Source organism: Protopterus annectens, chromosome 3.part1 (assembly GCF_019279795.1).
Source record: "Protopterus annectens isolate FY-2018-M chromosome 3.part1, PAN1.0, whole genome shotgun sequence".
NCBI classification, from domain to species: domain Eukaryota; kingdom Metazoa; phylum Chordata; order Ceratodontiformes; family Protopteridae; genus Protopterus; species Protopterus annectens.
Genome location: NC_056732.1, coordinates 1,766,244,195 through 1,766,269,599, shown reverse-complemented (window position 1 = coordinate 1,766,269,599; position 25,405 = coordinate 1,766,244,195). Strand labels below are relative to the sequence as shown.

General features: G+C 41.0%; 1 protein-coding gene across 2 annotated transcripts in view; it reads left to right on the top strand.

Annotated features, from left to right (window-relative positions):
* WDR97 (WD repeat domain 97) overlaps positions 1 to 25,405 on the top strand; it is a 2,414,280-nt gene that overhangs the window by 1,193,700 nt on the left and 1,195,175 nt on the right. For both annotated transcript variants that reach the window (XM_044067752.1, XM_044067751.1), the window contains exon 12: positions 3,703 to 3,778. In XM_044067752.1, the coding sequence (XP_043923687.1) occupies positions 3,703 to 3,778 (76 nt within the window). The remainder of the gene's footprint in view (positions 1 to 3,702; positions 3,779 to 25,405) is intronic.

Genomic DNA, 25,405 nt, shown 5'->3' with positions numbered 1-25,405 from the left:
GTAAAGTGTATGTGTGTGTGTGTGGGGGTGGTGGGGTGGGGGGGCACAGTACCCAGTGGGGGTACGGGCGGCTTACCATTTGGTGATTATGGCTCCAGTGGATGTTTTGAAGTACATCCATATATAATATCTATATCTATCCATATCTCTTTATATATATATATATATATATACATATATATATATATATATATATATATATATATATATATATGTGTGTGTGTGTGTGTGTGTGTAGAGAGAGAAAGATATACACACATAATGTATAGATAGGTAAATATAGGTATAGATGCAAGATTATTTTTAATCAAAACCGTCCAGATTTCAGTTTCACTATGAATGGCCAATACTTTGTCAGGCAGAGTAAGAATGTGCTTGAAAATTCATATACATAGTGATTTAGAGGTTTGTGTTATTGCCTTATATTCCATGTTTTTTCATGGTTGGTTCTGGCAGCATTGTCATCTGGGTAATGTCTGTATATCCTTCTTGCATTAGTGTGGGTTTTTACCATGGTCTCTGTCTTCTGTCTGGTTTCTTCCATCATCCTAAAGGCATGCTTATAGATGACTTGTTGTTGATTTTCCAAATTGCTGCTTTAGCACTGTGTGCCAGTTTAATGTGTGTGTGTGTGTGTGTGTGTGTGTGTGTGTGTGTGTGTAGAGAGAGAAAGCTATCTATATATATATATATATATATATATATATATATATATAAACTTACAGATCCTACTACAGAGGCGTAAGAGCATATCCTAATACCCACTATTCCAGTATTGTTATTTAATATCTGTGTAGAAGCAGTTAATTTTATTTTTATAAAAAAAAATTGTATTTTAGTTTTGCACAAATTCAAAGTTTTATACAAGTTCAAATATCAATATAAATAAAACACTATTGTTCTTCTGATTACTTTGTGTTTAATATTTTGTCTGTTCTTCTACTGGAGTAGCCGAGGTTACATAATTATGTATGCAAATTTTATGTTAATCAGAGTACAGATTTTTTTTTGCCAGTTGTACCTATTTTTCATTGGCCTTTGTCCAGATTTTTTATGATTCCAGGTTGAGAGGTATGCCTGGAATCCCATGCTCCCTCTCTCTGGAAAAAAATCCCTCATTATCCCTCTACACAAAGGAGAAAATTCAACATACATCACTAACTTTAGAAGTATAGCAATCTTATCCCCACCTCTCCAAAATACTTTTAAAATGTATTAAAAAACAATTGTTAATATGTCTCCTACAGGAAGAACTCCTGTCCCCCATACAACACGGCTTCTGTCCCTCCTATAGTACTAACACTGCACTTCTAACATTGATCTGTCACTGTCAGTAAAGATAAACATAACGGCAAACTAGTATCCACATTATTTCTAGACTTGTCTAAGCCTTTGACATAGTTTGTCACAGCAAATTTCTACTTCAAATGTCCTCACTAGGTTTATCTCATTCCATCCTTTCTATGATTCAAGATACTAATCCAATAGGTATCAGTTAGTAAAATGACATTCCACCCTCTCTCATACCTCCCAGTCACCACTGGTGTACCACAAGGCTCTAGCCTTGATCCCCTCCCCTTTAACATTCTCAACAACATTCTCCATACATCCACACAACAGGTCTCCCTAATACAGTATGTGGATGCCAGACGTGATCAACGCTCATATGCATATCAGACGACTTGGCACATCTCCAAAAATATCCTTGGGGAAGCTTTAACAGACATGGAAACATGGCTTTGTAACTCAGAACACTTGCTCAACCACCCCCCCCCCCAAAAAAAAAAAAAAAACTTTTTTTCCTCATATCCCTCTCATGAAAAATAAAATTAAATTCTCTCTCTTAATAATATGGCCATTGAAGTTGCTTCTCGTAGCAAATTATTAGGCATGATAGTAGATTTTAATCTTAAATTCGACTTGCATAAACCAAATTGCATAAGACATCAAAGTTGGTAGGTTGGCATAATGGTTAAGGTGTTTAACTTACAAACACAAGGTGCAGGGTTTGATTTTTGCATGGGGTAATTGGCTAGGCTTAAAATGGTCTGCAAGGGCAGTTAAGCCTAGTACTAACGTATGGACATAAAATACTAAAAAATAGCCAAGAACTTTCTTACCAGCATAACTAAAACTACACTTTTCACTACTTAGCTCCTCTCCTCACTCCTTTATGGCATTCCCACCCGTACTAACCTCCAGGCATCACAAAAAGCAAAACTTGAACAATTCTATAATAAAGTGGCTAAATCTGCAGCAAATACCCCTTTCAGAACCCACCACAGCATAGACTAAAAAGCTTAAATTGGATAGAACCACCCTATTAGCTAACATATACACAGCTTCTTACCACCTATAAAATTATCCAGTATCTATCTGATTATCCAACACTAAATACCATTCTACACAGCTATGTTCCTACATTACAATCCTTTGACCAAAAACTCCTCTCTGCCCACAAACCTATCATATCTGGTGGACATGGTCTGTACTCACACCATGTTGCAATGGTTTGGAACTCCTTACCTGTATCCATCAGGACAATACTCTTTCACCAGTCCTTTAAAAATCATTCTGAAAGTCTTCCTAGAAAAAAATCTAGCTCTGTTCCTGCTCAGCTCCAGGATAAACTATATCCCTAAATATGAGCAAGTACCTAGTCATACCTTATACCTTCTTACTCACCTTCTTCATTCACTTCCTTACTTCAATCAGTTTCCCCTGACACTCTATCTAAATATACCATAACCTTGTTTCTTTCCCCCACTTCATATTGCAGTTCCTGCTTGTATTGTACTAATTTACCTTTAATTTCTCTAACCAGGATACATTTTCTCTAAATATTAAATCATTGTCGTATAAAAGTCATATCTGTTTTTAACCAGTGTCAGCACACTATATTTAATTTGGTATAATTAGTTCAACTGCAGACATTTTTGTATTTTTTGAACATTGTAAAATTATTGATTTTAAAATGTTTTGTAATACTTTGGAAATTTTCTCCCCAGGACCACACTGAAAATGGGTACCTACACAGTTGGACTTCACTGGCTTTTGCTAATAAGGAACAGTTATCGCTTATGATTTTGTTACTAAAACAAATAAAGATGTTTATTTGCTCACTGTTTTGAGTTTTTTTATTTTCCCTCCTGTAACTTTGCGATAACTGATCTGTCTTGTAAGAAAAAAAAACATGCCTCTGTCAAAGTATATACATAGTAAATTAAGTTTTCCCTAATGTTTAAATGTTCTTGATACTTTTTTTCATAACTGGATTCAGATATACCTATTTCTAGGTACAGAGAAACAAAGGAAAGAAAAGTAAGAACAAGTGAAAGAACTGAGAAAACTGTAAACTGCCATTTATGCTTGTAACCACTGCATAGGTGATGCAAAGATAATAGGTGCAATTCTGCACCACTGGAAATAGCAGAGAAGAAATAAGAAGTAGGGACAGATCATTGCTTTTACGAACAAATTAGTCATGGTTGTCTAGGACATGTAACATTGACTTCATTTAACACGTTATTAAAATTACAGTCAAAGTCTAAGGTTTTCAGTCACACTAGAACATAGATTCCTAACCACTGCAGACAAAATAAAGCCGGTCTTCTCAATTCTGTTTGGTAGAGTAAGTTTTTTTAATGTGGAAATAAATATTTCCATCACTGTCATCCCCAGTGTTCTTTATCTTTCTGGCAGGCTGGAAACTACTCCTGAGATCAGCTATTCGAAGGAAGATGAAGAATATGAAAGGGAAATCAGAGAAAAGAATGAGGTAACAAATGTTGCATGTTTCATATGAAAATATGGATTTTTATGTGCCTGGGGTAGGAATCTGCTTGGCTTGTAAACATATGGGCCATGGTATAAATTACTTATCAGTCTGAAAGTTGACTTTGATCAAAATGCTTTGATGGCTAATGCAGTACATTCAAAATGTGAAATAATATGCAACACTTGCTGTTACGTTAGGAAATACACATGCAGACGACAGTCTTCCGCATGTACATATGCTGCATCATTATTATCTCATAAAACTGCATGTGAGAATTCTAATTATGGTTTAAATGAGATACGGCTGCCTAGCAGTAAATATCTGTTACACTGTGCCTTGTTAAGTACAGGGTCACCTGCTGATGCTAGGCGTAGTAGGTCAGATAAAATTAAATTAAGAGCTGTCTTGACTGATAAGTCTTTGTTTTCCTGACAGTCAGACAGCTGCCCATAAAAAGGCAGAAAGAATGTATAAAGTTCATCAGTGTTTTAAGTTTGTATAAACTCTTGCCAAACCTGACCAGCAGCTATATATTTATTTAATCCTTCTGTTGCTAAATTCTGCAATTTCTGATGAATATTAGGGCATCATCAGTGAGTGTGGGGAAAGGTGTATGCCTCTACAAGTTAGATTTTCAAAATTTTGAATTATCAGGCTCATATTTTAAGCTTTGTCCTGACAAATTGTGAAAGTATAATGAATCTTTTAACAATAAAATAGGCTCAGTGACAACCTTTGGCAGTCAATAGCAGTTACCATATAGATGTCTATTCAGACCAAGTAATGCCCACTCTATAATTCAAAAAGGAATCGCAAAAACTTCAAGTAAAAACCCTTTATTTGAAAACGAAAAACAGGTTTTTATCTTGTCTATAAAGGGTTTTTACTTGAAGTTTATGCGATTCCTTTTTGAATTATAGAGTGGACATTACTTGGTCTGATTAGACATCTATATGGTAACTGTTGTTGACTGCCAGAGGTTGTCACTGAGCCTATTTTATTGTTTATTGACATTTTCTATTTTATTGGTGCTCAGTGCCATTTATTTTCCAGTGGTGCTGATTATTTACTTCACTTTATAATGAATCTTTTGTTTGCAATTTCTTCTTGTCAGGAAAAAAATCTGCTTTAAATAATGTAATTTATTCTGTTGTTGAAGTCACTACTCATTGTAAACAGTGTATGTATGTATGTATGTATGTATGTATGTATGTATGACTGTTGAATACTTTTCCAAGGGCTATGGCGATTGGTACTGTTTTAAGGAGGTTTGCTTAGCTACAGTCTCAGAACCTCCCAGATAATGACTATACTCCTCTGATGCTTTTGAGCATCAACAGTCGACTTGTGCTTTTTTTGTTGGTCAGATAAGTTCCTTTTTGGGAAATGTTAAATAAAAATAAACGATTACAACACAGGAGGCTCAGATGCAAAAACTTTACTAGTGTACACCAGGAGGCAAAATACCATACAATACAAGTATAGAGTTTTGTCTAACATGATGTAGGAAATACACTATGTTATATAGTCATACATTCAAGCTTTGCCCACTTCACTGGCGTGGTTAGTCACAGGGCACCTACATCACTATGGTCTACAATATTCTATTCATAAGAAAAAGCTGATGTTATACATATTAAAAGTTTTCCCACGAGAATAATACAGCCTTGCAAAGCACCTGGTTAGTTATAATGTCTTTCTGTAAATGTTATTCTTTCAAGGTTTCAGTCCTGCTCGAATACAATAGTCAGTTCAGTCTTGTAATACACTTCTTTGTTCTTCTTGCAACATTACTTTAGCAGCTGTGCTTTATCTCTGATAATATTCGCAAGGCCAGCTATCTCAGAGGAAGGAAGAAAGGTTTTCAATGCTTTATACATTAATTTTCCTGACCCAGCAGATAATCATTAGTGAAAAACATAAGCTTGCTGAGCTGGCTACTGCCAGGGTCAGAGTTCAAATACACTGCAGCTCCAAAGCTTCAAGCAATTACATGTAAAATCATTCTTACTGCCATATTGTAAATAGAATAAAATGCATTACATACTATTTGCTTTTAAACTAGCACTTTATATATGTTCACATACATATTTTTCTAACAGGAAAACACTTGCATTTTCTTACATTTAGTGATATTTTATTTCTTTCTTCTTCAGGAAAATTATTTTAAAGCTAAGACTGTTGTGTTTTAATGGACTGTCTCAAGACTGTAATATACTTTTAAACAGAGCACTCATTTTTTTCTGTCAGTTTAAAAGTAGTGTTAAGTAACAAAACATATTTTCTGTGGAGGAATTGTGTTTATGTTTCCTTGGTAGGGCTGGTACAGTGTTTGAAAGTGCTTTTTACTGTGTCTTTTTTTCTGTGAAAAATGCAACTTTTGTGGACTGGTAGCTTTGCCTGCATTTGCTGCTTGTCTTTCCTAGAAAAGAGTGCCATTTTCGGTTTATCCATTGAACAGAATACTGGTCCCATGCTATGTCCTTCTTCCAGCCACAAAAAGAAAAAAGTTAAGCAAGCAGCCTTTGCCACCATAACAGACTAGCAATTTGCCTCAGCCAGAGCTGCAGGTGAGTAACTCTACTGTGATCATTTGTTGTACCTCAGACTACAGATCTCTTTCCCAAATATCTTTGGTGTACCATTTACAGGGACTATGGACTGGGGGTTAGCCAACTCCTTTGCAGCTGTTGGTGTCCCATCAGTGGGCAACAGAGAGCCACTCTTGTCATTCCTGGGAGAGGGAACAGGGAAGGTTTTACTGATGTGCCAAAATGCTCTGCCCATTCCTGTGGAAGCAACTGCTGCCATTAGTAACAAGGTTAGCCCCATTTTTCCTATCACAAAGAAACAGAAATCCAAGCATCTATCTACTCTTCCTCAAATTCCTTCAGACAGGAGTAGTTTGCTGGAATCTGGCTCAAGGTTGAATTCAGTCTAGTGATCCTTCTTTTAGTTTCTGGTAAAAGAAAGTGGGGTTCCTCTTTTCCTGAAGAGATTCAACATTCTAAATCTGAAGGAAGATGCAGGGATGGATTAAGTTTTTTTCCCTGAGATTTCTGATTCAGACCCATTGGAGCGATCAGTTTCTGATTTTGCATGTGGGGGGTTCTCTTTCTCTAAGACTATTGCTAGAATGTGCCAGTGTTTTCAGTGGGGGAACACCTACGTTTCTCAGTTCCTCAGAAAATACTATGTGTTGTTATGGAAGGAATTTTCAGAACCTACACCATTCCTCCCATTCTGTCAGCTTTAGAGGATGTGTGTGTTACTGCCTGAAATTTTCTTGTTAGCCAGCCAGCTCTCCCTAAAAAGGCAAACAGGATATGTAAAGTTCATCACTCTTAAGTTTTTATACACTTTTCCCAAGCCTGCCCCAGCAAAATATAGCTTTAGTTTAATACTTTTCCTGCTATACTTTGTACCAATCCAGCTATTTCTGGTAGTGATGGGAGGATTATCAGTAAGGGTGGGAAAAAAGGTATATGTCTACAACTTTGATTTTCAGAATTTTGAATTATCAGGCATATATGTTAAGGCTTGTCCTGTCAAACTGTGAAAGTATGAGGGATGTTTTTTTCTGTATTTTCTTCTTGTGAGGAAAAATATTCTGTAAATAATTTAATTTCTTCTATTGTTCAAGCCACTACTCATATACAGTGCTTGTGTGACTATGTCGAATTCTTTTTCAAGGGATATAGTCACTGATACTGTTTGAGAAGATTTGCTTGGCTGCATTCTCAGAACCTCCCAGATGATGTTAAAAATTAGATTTTAAATTCTCATTTGCATAGACATTTAGTTTTGGCCCCTCTGCTACAGAGGTGATCAAAATGTATGATGAAACCAGTAAGTTGATACAGGGAATCTTTTAAGATTTTTCAGCCCTAGTTTTCCAAATTTTGCAAGGGCTCTTTGATTCCTCATCCAATTTTGGTAAGAAACAAAATAAACAATGGTGTGTTGTCCTGTCTCACCTTCATTCTTGAAGGTTGGGTTTGGAACCAAGAATCGGTTCCGACTTGGCCTAATACTAAAGCTTGAGAGCTTTCACTGGCTTGAGGCTATACCCTATCCCATGATGCCTGGTGACAGTTCCCAGATCTCGTTTGCCGCTTTGGGATTGTTTTTCACTGGTTCAGGCTAAATCTTTGTTTTATTTACCTTTTTGACTATATTTTTCTGCTATCTTCTTAGCGTAATAACCTTTAACTTCTTTAGTTTAGTGTAGAGTAGCTTTTGATAGTTTAGGGTTCCCTTTTTGTGTTTTTCGCTGGTGCAGCATTGTTATGTGGGCCGTCGTTGTTTGTAGGCCTTGTTTATTCCTATCCCGTCTAGCTTAAGTTTGTCCTGAACAAATCAGTTTAACTTAAAGGGTTAATTTTTTGTCCCCTTTGTTTTAGCCCCATCTTAGTTAGAGGGCTCTCTCCCCCTTTCTACTACCCTTTCCTGAGGTTTCGTCGTTTCAGTTAGAGATGTCTCCTCTGGCTAGAGGAGATCGTCGTTTAAATTAGAGACCACTCCTCTAGAGGTTTTTCTTGGCTCTTTCCCTGTTTAAAAAAAAAACAAACGTTTTGCTGTTTTGTACTAATTTTGTTTGTTCTTGTGCCTTTCTGTGTATTGATTGGCAGGTGTACTGTTGGGATGTATTTATACATTTTTTTTTTTTTGGTTGAAATAACCAGTGCAAAATGTCCAAAGATACTTGTAACGAAGCCAAGCACTCTGGCTTTAAAAAGTGTGACTCGTGCACACAGAAGATGTCACTTATTGACGGCCACACTAGCTGTGTATATTGCTTTGGTGCAGTCCATCTGCAGGACTCCAGCTCTATTTGCAATGGTTTCAGTTCCAGGGTCCTGCAGGAATGTAAAAATAAGCTCATTCTAAGGGGTTTACTTAAGGGACCGTTTGTGACTGTTGAAGAGAATCAGCTGCTCTCTAAATCCTCATCAGAGAAGTCTTCTAGAAAATTTTATTCTTCGGCTCTGGCTTTTGAACTGACCAAGAAGCCTGAGAAACATGTAACTTCAGACCCAAAGGCTGTTGGGCCCAAGAAGACAACTCCAGCGGTTCCACCAGCTTTATCGGAGCCAAAAAAGGAGCTGGTCCCCGACTTGGAACCTGTCTACTCAGTACCCCAGTCACCCCTTTACAATCGGTGGCTGGTAGCCATAAGTCCTCCACTGTCTCCTCCTGATTCTCCAGGAGTCTATCAGATGATGATGTGGAGCGGGTGGTCAAGAGGTTGTTCAGAACACCGGCCTTAGCCAAAATTCTCTCAAGTCCAGCCCAGATGGAAGTGGAGCCGACGCCTGTAACTTCCTTGTCTTCTGTTCCTCCTCTGACTCGGATGAGCTCAGAGCCAGAGTGCCTTGATGTCCTTGGGATGGAACCATCAGGTCTGAAGACCACAACTGATGTCTCGGCCCCGGCTTCTGCTCTAGCCTCTTAGATGCTGTCTTCTCTCGAAGGGTCTGGGTGCTGACATTTCCTCTTTGGGTCTGAGGAGGAGAGTCGGATCGGACCCTTGTTGGATCCGACTCTTCCTCTCAGGGCTTTGGCGCAGGTGAGTTCAACTCCCACATCAGCCTCAGAGCCATTCTCCTTGGCACGGGTGAAGTCTCCTGGCACCTCAGAGCTGGGGGATCTCTCGGGCCAGGATTGCAGTGCCTTCGAGGTGATGAGGAGTGTGCTGCCCCCACAGACTGCTCCACCCTCGGCTTCAGCTACTCTTATAGATTCATAGGTTGGTACTAGGCAATCATCCCTAGGTCCTATATAAGCCTAGCCATAACAATTCCCTGGATATTTCTTCCCACATTATTTACTTCCCTGGACCCCTGTCTAGCAAGGCGACTGATGTGATCCCCGGGGTGAATTTCCTATCTCCCATCCAATCATCAAGGCTCCTTTTGAAGAGGGCCAAGGAGGCTGTCTGCTTGACATGTATGGGCAGTCTATTCCAGAGTATGGGGAGTCTCTGGGTCAGGAACCTATCCCTCCAGCATGTTTTGTTCATTGTGATGACAAGGTTTAGATCCCTGGAGCATGTGGCTCTGAGGTATTGGGATTTCTTAAGCGGAGCATGTTCAACAGCTCAGGGTTTGACATGGCCTTGTATGTTAAGCAGAGATCACCTCTGAGTAGAAGATATGCCACAGAGTATAGCTGGAGGTGTTTTTAGACGGTCAGTATAGGGCATCTGCTTTAGGCCTGTGATTCTTTTACTGAGGTATTTCTGCGGCCTTTCCAGCTGTTGCAGATGTCTTGTGAGGTGTACATACCAAATGGGGCATTGTACTCTATAATGGGTCTAATGAGGGATGAGTACAGTAGTACAGTGACCTCCTTTTTCTGGATGAAAAGCCCTTAGTGATGAGGTGTGCCACATAGAAGGATTTCCTGACTGTTGTGGCGATGTGGTTATTGAAGGTGAGACCACTGTCCACCTGTGCCCCTAAGTCTCTCATCACACTTTCACTGTTTAGTGTACTGCCACCTATGTGGTAATTCATGGGTACATGTTTTTTCCCAAATGGGATAACTATACATTTCTTGGCATTAAGCTTGAGCCCATGGCTCTGGCACCAAGCATCTGTTTCTGTAAGGCCCTTTTGTAGAATATCCACATTATTTGGGGATTCAGTAATGGCTGCCAGTTTGCAGTCATCTATGAAATTTGTTAGCCAAAGTCCCTTTGTGTTGGCCTGTAATTCAGAGAAGCAGATGCCAAACAAGAGCAGTCCCAGGACTGAACCCTGAGGTACTCCACGTGTCACTTGTCTGGAGTTGAATTTGGAGTCGGCTACTTTTACAGTCTGGGTTCTGTCAGTAAGCCAGTTGGCAACCCATCGAGCAACATAGGGATTTATGCCCAGCTTAGTAAGTTTATCTCTGATTCCAGAGTGGGGGATGGTGTCAAAGGCCTTGGTGAGGTCCAGATAGGCTGTATAGACCACCTTACCCTCGTCCACAGCTCTGGAGACTGATTTGAAGAAGTCAGTCAGGTTCAGGAGACAAGATCGGCCCTTCATGAACCCAAAGTGGGTGGGGTCCAGTGTTTGAAGGTTGCCAATGTCTTTCTTTATAAGTTCCATGATAATGTGTTCCATGCCCTTGCAGATCAGGCTTGTCAGACTGATGGGACAGTAGTTCCTAGGATCCAAGATGGAGTCCCCCTTGTGGAGTGGGATAACTGTAGCTGTGCGCCACTCAGTGGGCACGAAGCCCGAGGTGAGCCTATGATTAAACATGACACTTACGTGAGGTGCCAGTTCATTTTGTAGTTCATGTAGTACACAGCCCGGGATGTCATCTGGTCCCATGGATGCAGTATTCTTAGCTTTAGAGAGTGTGGTTTCTACCTGTGTGGCCATGATTACCGGAATGTGACAATCTTTTGGCATTGAGATGGGCCCTTTAGGGGATGAGAGGGAGGCGAAGTTGGCACTAAATCGATCTGCCAGGATACTGGCAATATCCTTGGGATCAGTATATTTAATGCCATTCTGTTGTAGCTCAGAGCATATCTGAGCATTGCCATTCAGATTCTTGACATAACTATAGAATGCCTTGTGGTTGTCTTTGGAATCTTTAGCAATTTTATTTTCGTAACTAGCTTTGGAGGATTCTATGAGGGATCTCACCTTCTTACTGAGGCTGGTAAGGGAGTTTTTTGCATCCTGGGATTTTCCTCTTTTCTGCAACAGTTTCTTTTTTCTGTTGTATAGTTTATGGCAGGGGACCACCAGATTGGCTTCCTTTTTTTGGAGGAGAGCGTCTTGGTTCTATTTGGGATATCACGATTCATGTACGAGTGGATGTGCTCGTACAGTGCCCTAGTGTAGGATTCAGCAGTCAAACTTTCAGCTCCCATCTGCATGGGTGTCATGACATTTGTCAGTTCTGACTTGAGTGGCATGAAGTTGGCTTTGGAGAAGTTTTATACAGAGGTTTCCTTACTGGGGGGTAGGGGTGGGATGTGGATGCCAAGGGTGATTTGCTTATGGTCAGACCTGACCAATGAGGGGGTGACCACTGGTGTGAAGCATCTATCTCCCATGTTGGTAATAACCAGATCTAGGATATTTAAGCCCCTGGTGGGACAATGGATTAGTTGATCCAAGGCATTGGAATTTATGAATTGCAAGAACTGTTGGGAAAAGGTGTTGGTACCCGAGTAGTTTTTCCAGTTAATGGCACTGTAGTTGAAATCACCCAGTATTAGGGTGTTTGGTTGTATCTTAATATTTTCCAGTATGTTTAGAAAGGTGTAGTGAGAATCTTGGGGCATGGTGGGGGATCTGTAGCAAACTATAGTTTGGATTGCAGTCTTACCTAGTGTTAGTTGCACCTGGAGAATTTCAGATGCATTGTGTTGGGCAACTAGCCTGGAGGTGTGAATATCCTTGGTGAATATGGACACTCCTCCACCTTTAGTGTTTTGGTCTTGGTTTGGTGGCCGAAAAGTGTGGTAAGAGTTGTAGCCTGGTATTGCAGGGGTGCTCTCTGGAGCCTTGAACCAGGTCTCTGTTACTACAGAGATATTGATGTTCTCCATTTTTATCAGTGCCTCGAGAGAGTGCATTTTTAGGTTTAGACTTCTAGCATTGAGTAGCATTACCTTCAGATTTTGCATGCTTTTATCTGTTACAGTGGTGATTTTGTCCTTTGAACCTTGCCTAAAAAGGCACTATAGGGTGGCAAGAGCTTTAGCCAGTAGACTGAATCCCAGGGGTGACAGGTGTAGACCATCTCTGGCAAAGCATCGTGGTTTGTCGATCATGTCGTCCCAGGCAGATAGATACTGGATCCCCTTTGAATGACACCAGAAGCTTAGCCAATTGTTGAAGACAGTCATTTTGTCCTTATACTGTGGTATCATTTTGGGCGAAGGCAGGATGCTACTCAGGGCTAGGGTCATACCTGCCTGGGCCACATGATCCAAGAGCTCTTCCATGTCTCTTTTCATGTAGTCCATGGCGGTACGTCTCAAGTCATTCACTCCAACATGGACAATGACAGAGTCGTATTTGTACTTGTTGTGGAGTGACTTGACTGCATGCATTATAAAGGTCCGGTGTCAACCTCTGTACCGTCCCTCCAGCCAAGCGTAGAGAGCCAATGCTTCAGAATGCCCCAATGGGTGATCCACTCTCCTGAAACTTCCCCAGAGTATCCCTCTGAGGAGGTCCCTTGGAAGAGGACTTGTAAGAGGAAACATTTAGACTCCCCTGAGTCTTTCACATCAGATACAGACTTAGAGGACTCAGAAGGGTCCCCACGTTCACCCTCTGAGGCTGTCTCCTTTTCAGACATTTTAGAGATCCTGAAGCAGAGAAATGGCTGGAAGACCCTCTCCCCTTCTGAAGATGAGTCTGTATACCTGGAGGCATTTGGATCTTGACCCTCCACCTCTTAGGTGTCTCCGCCTTTTGACCAACTAGTTGGTGTAGTCAGTCGAAAGGCATGGGGCTCTCCAGAATCCATGGAACCTGTTCCGAGGAAGCCCAACAAGTTTATTATTGCCCTGGACAACAAGCAAGTCTTAACCAAAGGTGTCCCAGTAGATATGGTGGTGGCAGCAGCCACCAAGAAGGAATTAGCTGAAACGTCCTTATCTGTCCATCCGCCAATTAAGGAGTTTCGAACGATGGATAGATATGAGAAGTGTATGTTTTCTTTGCCGGCCTTTACTCTTAGGTCACTGAACTATTTATCCCATTTTACCTGACTTCAGAGGGATCTCCTGAAAGAGCTAGGAGATACCCTCCAGGGTGCTACAGCTGCGTAGGTGCCGGACAAGGTCATGTCTCGGCTTGCGACTCTAAATTCTGTAGTAATTTCCTCCATGCGCCTCATCTCCTATGCAGCCAATGGAGTGAGTAGGGCAGCAGGCACAGGAATAACTCTGAGGAGACATCCCTGGATGCGCCTTTGTGAGTTTGATGAACCCTTTAAGTCTTCCTTTATAAATGCCCATTTTGACGGCTCATCCTTGTTCGGGCCAGAAGTTAAAGAGACTTTTACTAGGTGCAAACAAGAAGGTAAAACTCTGTCTACCGTGGGAGTATGTTTTTCCATCCCTGTCAGGCCTTATCCCAAAAGTCCGAAGGGTGGGAAAATCTGGTTCCGGAAATCCCAAAGAGCTTCACCGGATGCACATGGTTAATTTTCCCCCAGGGGCAGAGGGGGAAATAATAATGGAAGACACAGTGCGCACGGCAGAGGGTGATCCACAGAACCAGGGTGACAGAGATACATTCTCTGGCAGGCCCTTTCAGCGCTCCTGAAAGGAGGCCCGCCTTTCCACCTCTGGAGGCAGTTGGGGGCAGATTATCACTGTACCCAAAAGCCTGTCTCAACATCACTCAAGACAAGCCTGTCTCAACATCACTCAAGACAAATGGGTATGATCCATTATATCCAGGGGATACAACATACCCTTCTCTTCTCCACACTCTCCATAAACATCAGTCCTAGACATCCAACCCAGTCAAAAGGATCAAGCAACCCTAGAAATCCAAAGGTTGCTAGAAAAAAAGAGTCATCCAATAAATCCCTAAAGACCGAATCAGATCCGGGACTTACTCAAGGTTCTTTTTAGTTCCAAAGAAGACAGGGGACCGGAGACCAGTCTTGGATCTCAGCAAGCTGAACAAGTCCTTAAAAAAAAAAGCAAAGTTCCGGATGGTGACACTGCAGTCTACATTCCTTTTTCTGGGGCAAGACAATTGGGTGTGCTCAGCAGATCTTCAGAATGCGTACTACCATATAAAAATGGACAGGTGATCCAGGAGATATCTACGCTTCCGGCTGGGAGCCAGTCATTACCATTCCAGAGCTCTGCCCTTTGGTCTAACTACAGCCCCCAGAGTGTTTACCAAATGCATGGCAGTAGTTACAGCTCACCTGAGACGTCTAGGATTCTGGGTGTTTCCATACTGACGATTAGCTTCTGACCACCACCACAGAGCATTTACTGACCAAGGCAAGGGACACCACCATTTATCTCTGCTCAGAGTTAGGTATTACCATAAATTTCAAAAAATCTGCCTTGTTGCCTGCACAACATATTACCTTCATAGGGGCAGACTTAAACACAAAAGACATGGTAGGGTACAAATGCTATGTCATCAGATATCAGTCTTGCTCGTGAGGAGGAAAGTGCAGGCAATGATTGTTCTCAAGGTTCTGGGTTCAATGGTAGCTGCGATAACATTAGTTCTACTGGTGCTTGTACACATGAGGGTATTACAGTGGCTACTCTTTGCTCAATGGTCCATGCAGGAGTTACCCATGTCACACAAGATTCTCATTACGGACACCTGCAAGAAGGACCCATGATGGTGGCTTCAGTCCACACAGGTAATGCTAGGCAGATCATTTGTTCTCCCCCATCCAGTTGTTACAGTGACCACAGACGTTTTCCAGATAGGGTGGGGAGGGGCATTATCTGGGATAGGTTGTCCAAGGGACTTAGCAGGAAAACGAATACCACTTGCACATCAATGTACTGGAAATGAGAGTGGTGCTTCTGGCATTGCAAGCATTCCAGAGCTCTCTTCCTACAGGTACGATTGCAATACAGACAGACAATATGTCTGTGGTGTGGTACATCAACAAGCAAGGTGGAACCAGATCCAAACCTCTGTGTCGAGAGGCTCAAAGAGTATGGCAATGGGCAATTTCTTCTCAATGTTTTCTAACTGCAATGCACATTCTGGAGAAATCCAATGTGATAGCAGACAAATTAAGCTGGACAGTTCTTATGCTTCATGAGTGGTCCCTGAAACAGGAAATGGTGAACCGAATTTTTCACATGTGGGGCCAGCCTTGCTGTGACCTCTTTGCCATGTCTATGAATTCCAAATGCAGCAGCTACTTTGCCCTAATCACCCCTCTGGGGGAAGTCACCAAGGGATGCACTTGTTCACGATTGGCTTTATGCCTTTCCCCCATTTCCATCAATACCCAAAGTTGTACAGAAAGCCAAATTGTTGTCGTAAACTAATCCTCATTGCTCCATACTGCCCTTGTCAAATCTGGTTCCATTTTCTATGGCGACATCTCCAGGAGGAGCCTTGTATTTTAGACCTGGTGCCGGATCTTCTGACCCATCAGTTGGGAATGCTCCATCCCTCCATCCAAACCCTCAAGCTCACAGATTGGTTGCTCCAATTCCTATCTTAGCCAGGCTTCCGAATATATCCCCAACAGTGCAACACATTCTGGTTTCTTCTCATAAAACTGCAACTAGAAAACTATATGGTAGCAAATGGAAAAGGTTTTCTTGTTGGGCTCCCAAATATCACATAGACCCCATCACAGCCCCTGTGACCACAATTCCAGATTTTTTAGCAGAGATTTTCAACCAAGGTGCAGCTGCACCTACTATACGAGTACAATTAGCTGCCATATCTAACTACCATGTAGGAGACATGGGATCGAAAATAATGTCTCAGATTATGCAAAGCTTTTCTGAGGGATACATTCCTATTAAAACCTCCAATAAGAGAACCACCACTTCCCTGGGATCTAAATTTGCTACTGACTACTTTAATTCTCTCTCCATTTGAGCCTGCTTCCTCTTGCTCACTAAAGTTCCTTACATGGAAGACAATCTTTTTGACAGCCATTACTTCGGCTAGGAGGGTTTCAGAACTACAAGCACTGTTTATTTATCCTCCCTTTTTAGTTTTCCACAAAGACAGTCTGTCTTAGAGCAAATCCTTCTTTTTTGCCCAAAGTATGTTCTGAGTCCAACGTGAATCAATCCATTCAGCTACCTGTCTTTTTTCCCAGCTATGGCAACAAGGCAGAATATAAGCTTCACCAATTCGATGTCCATAGGCAGTTATGTTTCTATTTACATAAGACAAGAGTTTAGAAAATCTGACCAATTATTTGTCTCATTGTCAGAGACTAGGAAAGGGGCACCAGTTTTAAGAGTCACTATCTAAATGGCTTTCAGACAGACACCATTACTTATGCAAAGTTTACTTCTAGTTAGTGGCATTAGAGACACCATTTTTAAATAATACCCCATAGCCCACAACCCTTGAAATGGTCTTGGGGATGGCTGCTCGTCTCACCGGTAGGCTTCAAGGTTGCTCAATAAAAACTGTATAGGTGTTGTATCTCTGTTTTTTTTCCAGAACAAATGCTTAATAAGGAACGGCCAAGGCTGTAAATAACAATGATCCTGCCCATAATCAAGTTGTACCACGAGTGCAATGGCAGGCTCAGCTATGTTCATGTGCTTTGAGAATCCATGGCTTATTTAGCTGATGTTGTGTACTGTGAATCTTTGGCCAGTTCTATTTTAATGTAAGGAATATAAAGTTGAAACCTGAGAATTCTGACAAACAGTTTGTTTTACTTTGAGGCTAGAGCTTAGCTCTGTGATTGTGTGTGCTTATTTCTTCCTGCTACCTAATATTTTTACCATATAGCAAGATATTTACTCGGTGTTGTTTAGAGCTGCAAAGTATTCAAAGCACGCTACACCTTGTCCGCATGCTAGTAAGAGACCATGACACAGTTTACTTCATTATTTTGTAATATCAAGATAATTACTTGGTGGTGTTTGAGTTGCAAGGTATTTGTCAGGCTCAAAGCATGCTACACCTTGTCCGCGTTCTGTTAAGAGAACGCAACACAGTGTATGTCATTATTTTGTAATATCAAGATATTAACTTGGTGGTGTTAGAGCTGCAAAGTATTTGGCATACTCAAAGTATGCTACACCTTGTCTACATGCTATTAAGAGAATGAGACACAATTTATTTCATTTGTATTGTAACTGATGAGTCTATTTCAAAGTCATTGCTTAGTTTTTTGAGCTGCTACGTAATTGTATGATGTTAATTTAGCTAGATATTGCCAGTGTGCTACTAATAGTAACATAATGCAGCTGATTTCTGTGCTTGCATAGTGACCAGAACCTGCATTAATTTGAAGAAGTGTTAGTTTTCCATGGCAATGTTTGTAATAATGAAAATGGAATTTCCCATTTGTTAAAGTGCCTCCACTCTGCTATTATTCTTGGTTTTCCCTGCTCTTCACCTTCTTCTCCATCCTTGACTTCTTTCTCATCCCTGCCCCTTCATCCTCCTCCTCTCAGCAGTATACCCTCCTCTCTCTTGCTTTCCTGAACTACCCTCCCCTCACCTCTCTAAGTGTCTAACGCCGTTCTCTCTCTTTCTTTACAGCCATACTCCACAGGTGCCCTCTCTGCTACTAAACAGCAAGAAAGTTCTCCCTCCATCTCCGAAAAGACGCCCTGAACTGCCCGTTCTCTGTTATACTGACAGCTACTGGCCTTCTGGAAATCAATAAGCAAACTGCTTTGTAGGTAGCCTAAGCAAACTCTGGAACTGTGACTATAAAATTTGTTTCCCTGTAAACTTAACCTCTCCCGTGTGTGCTTGCAGCCTTCTGCAGCCATTTATCTCCCGCTCCCCTCCTGTAAAGCTCCTTGTATCCTAAAGGTATATTCTACTTTAGTGACTCGCTATTACCCCCCTTCTGCCACTAGATGTCAGCACTCCCTAGTTAAAATATTTAACTCATTTTATTTTTATTTTTGTATGTAAGAGCTAGAGATCTAATTCTGCTGTTACCCAATTGGTCCCTCTTTCCTAACCAAAAACCACCTTATCTCTCAAACCCAACATGGTTTCTGTCCTGGCCATAGCACTATAACTGTTCTTCTCTCATTCCTAGATATAGTCGACCATGCCCGTGACTCAGGAAAAATAGTATCTACAATTGTTTTAGATCTCTCCAAGGCTTTCGATACAGTCTCTCATACTCATCTCCTAAGCCACCTTGCTAACCTTAACCTCTCTCACAATACCCTATCCTGGTTCTCAAGTTACCTATCTGACAGATCTCAAGCTGTAAAATGGAGAAAAGGCACCTCAAACTTCCTTCCCACCCCTACTGGGGTTCCCCAAAGATCCATTCTTGGCCCAATGCTGTTTAACTTATCAATGATTTCCACTCTGCCATCCCAAATACTAAAATCGTATAATATACAGATGACTCCACTTTAATCTGCTGTGCCACCAACCTCCCCGAACTTCAAACATACACTCAAACTACCTTCTCCACCACTGAGAACTGGATGCTACAAAACCACCTATCTCTAAATGCTAACAAATCCAAAATATTACTTTTCCCTCCATCTAAATCCTCCCCTTTTGATAAAAAATCTTTCCAAATTAGAAGCCGTAACAATTCAACCATAGAAATTGTTCCCTTCGCCAAACTACTTGGGGTAACTATAGATGAACACCTAAAATTTGACACCCATATTCAACTAAACATTAATAAAACACATCAAAAACTTGGCTTGCTATACAGAAACATTCACTATCTCTCTCTCCTTCTACTAGTCAAACTCTCGCCACTACCTATCTTCATCCCTCACTAATGTATGGCACTCCTCTACTAACTAACTTATCTGCCTTTATCTCTTCCAAAATGGAAAGTTGTTATAATAAAATTTCAAAATTCGCCATCAAAGCCAGTGCTCCTCCCACCATTGCTCTGCCCTCCACTTACTAAACTGGCTAGAACTTCCCAACTCTCTAGACTACCTCCAACTTACTACTGCCCATAGGCTATTATTTAACCCTACTAAATGTCCTGCACTATCCAACATCCTACAACCATACACCCCTCACAGGCCACTTAGATCTGCTCACGTTAACCTAATCACTGTCTACAAACTGAACTGCCCTGCTGGACAGCATCTCCTGTCCTTTTCCTTAGCCAAAAAATGGAATTCTCTCCCTCCTTCTTTACGAACCACAGAAAACTTTGACAACTTCAAATCCCAACTCCATTCCCACCTTACTTCTAATTGGAAGTGCTAGTGCACTTTCCCCACCTAGCCGCCTTCTCTCTCTACTCTAAATTGTATTTCCATACTCCTCCTATTTCTAAACAGCTTAGCTCCCCCGGATACTACTCAGTCTACAATGTTATCTTATTTATTCATTATTATTTATTTATTTACATTTGTTGACCGGGAGAGTCCGTCTGGACACAGGTCCGTTTTCAGCGGAGGCTCGGGGAGAAAAGCTCCACATTAAATATTACTTGCATTATACAGTTAAAAAACATAGCATTTAAATATATAGACATTAGTCCAGCTAAGGACACAAGACAAGAATAAAACATAGATGTAAAACAGCTGCAGAACATAGTACAATTTTAAAACATGGTGACATATACTAAACATAGTTACAAATGTAGTTGAGATTCATCAGTGAACAATTGATACAATCTGTTTTTGAGGTACATAACAGCCATTAGCAGTTGTTGCTACAAGAAGTTAGTATTATGTGGTAGGTAGCTGGGAACATGAGTAGCCAAGCTTGCTAAGAATAGGTTGTTGATAGGGGGCTGAGAGAGGTAGTGGGTGGGTGGAGTGGATGGTATTGGGGGGGGTTGCAAGGGCATATCTGGCAAGTTTTTAAGTGTGAATTTAGTAAAGATTTGAAGTGGGTGCAAGATGTTACAGAGGTAATTGAGGATGGGAGGGAGTTCCAGAGTTTGGCTATAGTGCAGGGGAATAATGCTTCTCCAGCAGAGTTAATGGCTCTTGTGACCTGTAGGAGGTTTTTGTGGCTGGATCTTATGGTCTCGTGGTTATGTAAGGTTGGAGTAGATTCTGGAGGGATGGGACTTTTAGTGGTTGGTTTATTAGTTTATGGGCGAGTGCGAGTTGGTACCACTGAAGGAGGTGGGGGAGCTCTAGCCAGCCCAGTTTTACTAGTGAGAGTCAGTGGTAAGTACAGTAGGAAGCCCCTGTGGCAAATCTGGTGATTTTGTTGTAGCAGGTTTCAAGCTTATTTAGGTCACATTGTCTGAGGTAAGTAAATATTGGAGAGGCGTAGAGTAGGGTAGAGATAAGATGATAAATTGCTACCAAAATTTTAGCTGCTTTGGTAAGTAGTTGCTGATTTCTATATAATGCTCCTAGTTTTTTGTGCACTTTTTTAATGGTCATGGAAATGTGAATGTCAAAGTTCAGTTTATTGTCTATTTCTACTCCTAGTAATTTGGTGTGTTCTGTAGGGTGGATGGTGTTGTCTTTTGCTGTGATGTTAAAGTGAGAGCTGTCTAGGGTAAGTTTGGTGGGTTGGAAGATTAGTCATTTTGTTTTGTTTGGGTTGAGTATTAGTTGGGCATCGGATAACCAAGTTTCAATAGAAGAAAATGCTTCCTATGTGACTTTTTGCAGTTCGGGTAGGGAGTGGGCTGTGCAGATGATGGTTAGTCACCTGCGTATTGTATGAGTGTGCCAGGTGTTGTGGCTAAGGCTAGATTATTGGTGAAAATAGAGAAGAGTAGGGGTCCCAGGATGGACCCTTGGGGAGCCCCTATGGAGATTGGTAGTTGGGGGGGATAGGTTCTCCTGCCAAACAACTGCTTGTTGGCGGTCAGATAGGTAACTCTGAAACCAGTTGATGACTGTTTGAGAGAAGGATAGGTTATTGAGAAGAGAGATGTGTTGTTTGTGTGGGACCATGTCGAAAGGTTTAGCTAGGTCTAGGAAGGTAGCTGAGGAGAGAGAACCTACATTTTTATTTTGTAGGATAGTGTTAGAGAAAGAGAGTAAGGTGGTGGTGGTGCTATGGTTAGGTCGGAAACCGTGTTGTGTGCTGGAGAGGAGGTTGTTAGCAAGGAAGTGATCTGAGACGAGAATGAATGCATCTCACTAGTATTTTGGAGAGTGGCAAGAGAATAGCTATGGGGCGGTAATTGGTTAGATCTGTGGAGCAGCCTCCTTTGTGTAGGGAAATTGTGTGCGAGACTTTCCGTAGTGTGGGAACATAACTTTCTGACAGAGATCTGTAAATCAAGAGTGATATGGGGTAGGCTAGAGCATCAGCTGCAAGTTGAATGCATTCACCTGGGAGGTTTGTCTGCTGCTAATCTGGTGGTTTTAAGTTTAGTTAGTAGTTTTATTTTGGAGGTAGGAACAGGAGAGAAAGAGAAGCTATTGGGGAGATTAGTTGTAGTTGATGGTGTGGGTTTATGGGGGGGTTGTGTTGCCTAGCTAGTGATAGTACGGTTTGTGTGAAGTGATTGTTGAAAGAAGTAGCAATATTTTTGGAGGAGTGAGTTAAGTTAGGAGTGGGTGTACTTAACTTTACCTTGGTATCTTGTATCTTGTGTACATAATGTAAATATTGTAAATAGTCTGCTTAGCTTCTTCTCCCCTCCTTAACATTTGTACTTGTACTGCCATCACAAGACTCAGATTCTATGTAACCTTTGAAACACTCATGTCAACACATGACTCGCATGCTATGTAACCAATGTACCACATCATGCCTCTGATTTATAATGTAACTGTATATTTGAATCTTAATTTTAATCTGTTGTATCTCAATGTTTACTATGTAATGTGGAGCTTTTCTCCCCAGGCCTCACTGAAAATGGGCTCCTGAGCCCAGTGGACCTCCCCAGTCATCAAACTTAAATAAATAAATAATATAGCTCTCAGCATAAGCAACTGCCAGGTAAAATTCAAGGCCATTCGACTAGAGCAATGTTGACTTCCACCGCTTTCCAAGACAGACTACCTTTGGATTCAATTTGTGTGGCAGCCACATGGGTCAGTCCTCATACCTTTATTACTCATTACAAAGTAGATGTGGTCTCCCGGAACAGGGCTTCTTTGGTTCCACTGTTCTGAAGAGCTTATTCCCTTGAGCCAGCCAAGAAAAAAGGTGCTGGGGATGCTGTCCCAACCATCAAGAATGAAGGCGAGATAGGGCAACATAACATAAAGAAGTTGTGTACTCACCATAACATTCCAGGTTTGTTGTTCATAATCTCGTCTTCATTCTTGCATCCCCCCTCCTCCCCCCCTTCCTGAAGGGTTGAGAGGAATTTCTGGAATTGGTCATAAAGTTCTGTGATTCCCTTCTTGTCTCATGAGACATGATCTAAGGATTTTTATCTTTACCGTTTTCTTTTCTGATTAGATAATTTTCTATTGATTAGTGTTTGCAAACAAGATCTGGAGAACTGTCGCTAGGCATCATGGGAGAGGGTATAGCCTGGAGTCAGTAAAAGCTCTTGAGCTTTAGTATTAGGACGAGTCAATCAAGAATGAAGGTGAGATTATGGACAACAAACATGGAACATTATGGTGAGTACATAACTTCTTTGTCTCAAAAAAAAAAATGTAGGTAAACAGATGTTTAAGAAGAAATGTCAGTGATGTTCCAAGAAGAATTCTCGTACCTCTTAAACCAGGGATAGTCCAATTATTTATTTATTGATATTTGATTACTGGGAAGGTCTCACTGGGTTAGTGCTAATTTTCATAGGAGACATGGGGAGAAAATCTGCAAAATATTAACAAAAATTAAGAACAGTAAACGTTAATCATATTGATCACTATTGCAGTAACCTTAGCTGCATTGGGTTATATCATGCCAAGGAAATAATGGCCAGTCAGCTTCCAAAACTTCAGGGCACCTTCCATGCACCCACTCTCTCCTTGCATCCAAATTGTCAACAGCTCCACCTGAACTGACTAGAATACAACTTGGGATGCAAAGACCTTTCAGAGCTTTACTTCTGCCAAAGAGTATGCTCCTCTGAGGCTTTTAAGCATCAATGGTCAGCTTGTGCTTTCCTTTGCTGGGCAATTAAGTCCACTTTGGGAAAATACTTCAATTTTTTTACATTTAGTGACATTTTATTACTTTCCTCTTCAGAGAAGTTATTTTAAAGCTAGGAGTGTAGTTTCAATGGATTGCCTGGAGACCATAATATACTTTTAAACAGAGCACTCTTTTTTCTGTCACTTTAAAAGTAGTGTTAACTAACTGAAAACATATTTTCTGTGGAGAAATTGTGTTTATTCTTCTTTGGTAGGGCTGACATAGTGTTTTTACTATGTTTTTTTCTGTTTTAAAAAGAAACTTTTGTTGAATGGTAGTTTTACTTGCACTTTGAATGGTAGTTTTACTTGCACTTGATGCTTGTTTTCCATGAAAAAGACGGGCACCATTTTCAGCTTGACCATGAAACAAGACTACCGGTCCCACAGTCTGTCCTTCTTCCAGTCACAAAAAAAAAGTCATGCAAGCAGCCTTTGTCACCACAGCAGGCTATCAATTTGCCTCAGCTGCAGGTAGATAACTGTGCTATAGTCATTTATTGTACCTGAGACTACTCATCTTTTTACCTCAGATTTCTCTAGCGAAGCACCTACAGGGAGTATGGACCGGGGGTTAGCCACCTGCCCTGCAGCTGTTGGTGTCCGCTCAGTGGGTAAGAGAGATACAGTCTTGTTGGTCCTGGGAGAAGGAACAGGGAAGGTTTCCCTGTTGTGCCATAATGCTATGCCTATACCTGGGGAAGTAGCTGCTGCCATTAGTAACACAGTTGGCCCCATTTTCTGTATCAAAAAGAAACAGAAAACCAAGCATGTGTCTATTTCTCCTCAAATTTCTTTAGACAGGAGTAATTTACTGGGTCTAGATCAGGGTTTAATTCAGGCTACTGATCCTTCTTGTAAAGTAATTTCTGGTAAAAGAAAGTGGCATTCCTCTTTTCCTGAAGAGATTCAAGATTCTGAATCTGAACAGGAAGATGCAGGGATGGAGACCATTGTTTTCCTCAGATTTCTGATTAGATTCTGAGAGACTATTGCTAGAATGTCTATACATAATGCTAAGCCCCTCTTATATCCTTTTACAGGGATAAGAATATTGGTGAATATTTAAAAACTTTTAAATTATACTATTGAGAATATATCTCTTGTTGTTTCCCTGTGGTAGATGTAGTATTTGCCCTTTAGTTTATAAAGGATTTGATAAGACTAATAATGTGAGTTTTGATGTGAAAAGCCAGTTTAACTGCAATAACAATGGAGTTTATGCTATTGAATGTCCCTGGCATTTATTTTATATTGGGAAAACCAAAAGACGTTTTTCCACTAGAATCAAAGAACATGTTCGTAATATTCGTAATAATGTTAAGGAGAGTCCATTACCAGTCCATCATAATGAATTTCATAAATGTAGGATCATCATAGGATTATAGGAGGTTACTAGGCTAACAGCTCCAGGGCCCTTATAAGCCTAGCCAAGTTCAACCCGTATATAAAAAAGTCTTTTGTCTTTTCCCGGTTAAGGGTCGCCACAGTAGAACTCCCGTCGGCTAATGATTGACAGTGGATTTTTACGGCGCCGAGTTGCCAGCCCGATGCCCATCCTTCAACGAAGGCATGCCCATTCACGCACACACCCACCTGCATGTCTTTAACGTCATTTGACTGCGGGGAGGACATGCAGACTCTACACAGAAGGCGCTCCAGCCGAGAATTGAACGGAGAACCTCTTGCTGTGAGGCGACAATGCTAACCGCTGCACCACCATGACATACAAGTTCAACCATGATTTGGTTAATTTAAGGGTTACTGTTTTGGAGCAAGTTATGTCTGAGGTTGGGAATTATGTGTATGTTAAAAGTAGACTGCGATATTAAGATAATGTGTGTATTTTCAAATTCAGTACTTTAATTCCTTTTGGCCTAAATCAAGTTTGCAATTGGAAGAGTTTTCTTAATTTATATAACTGATTA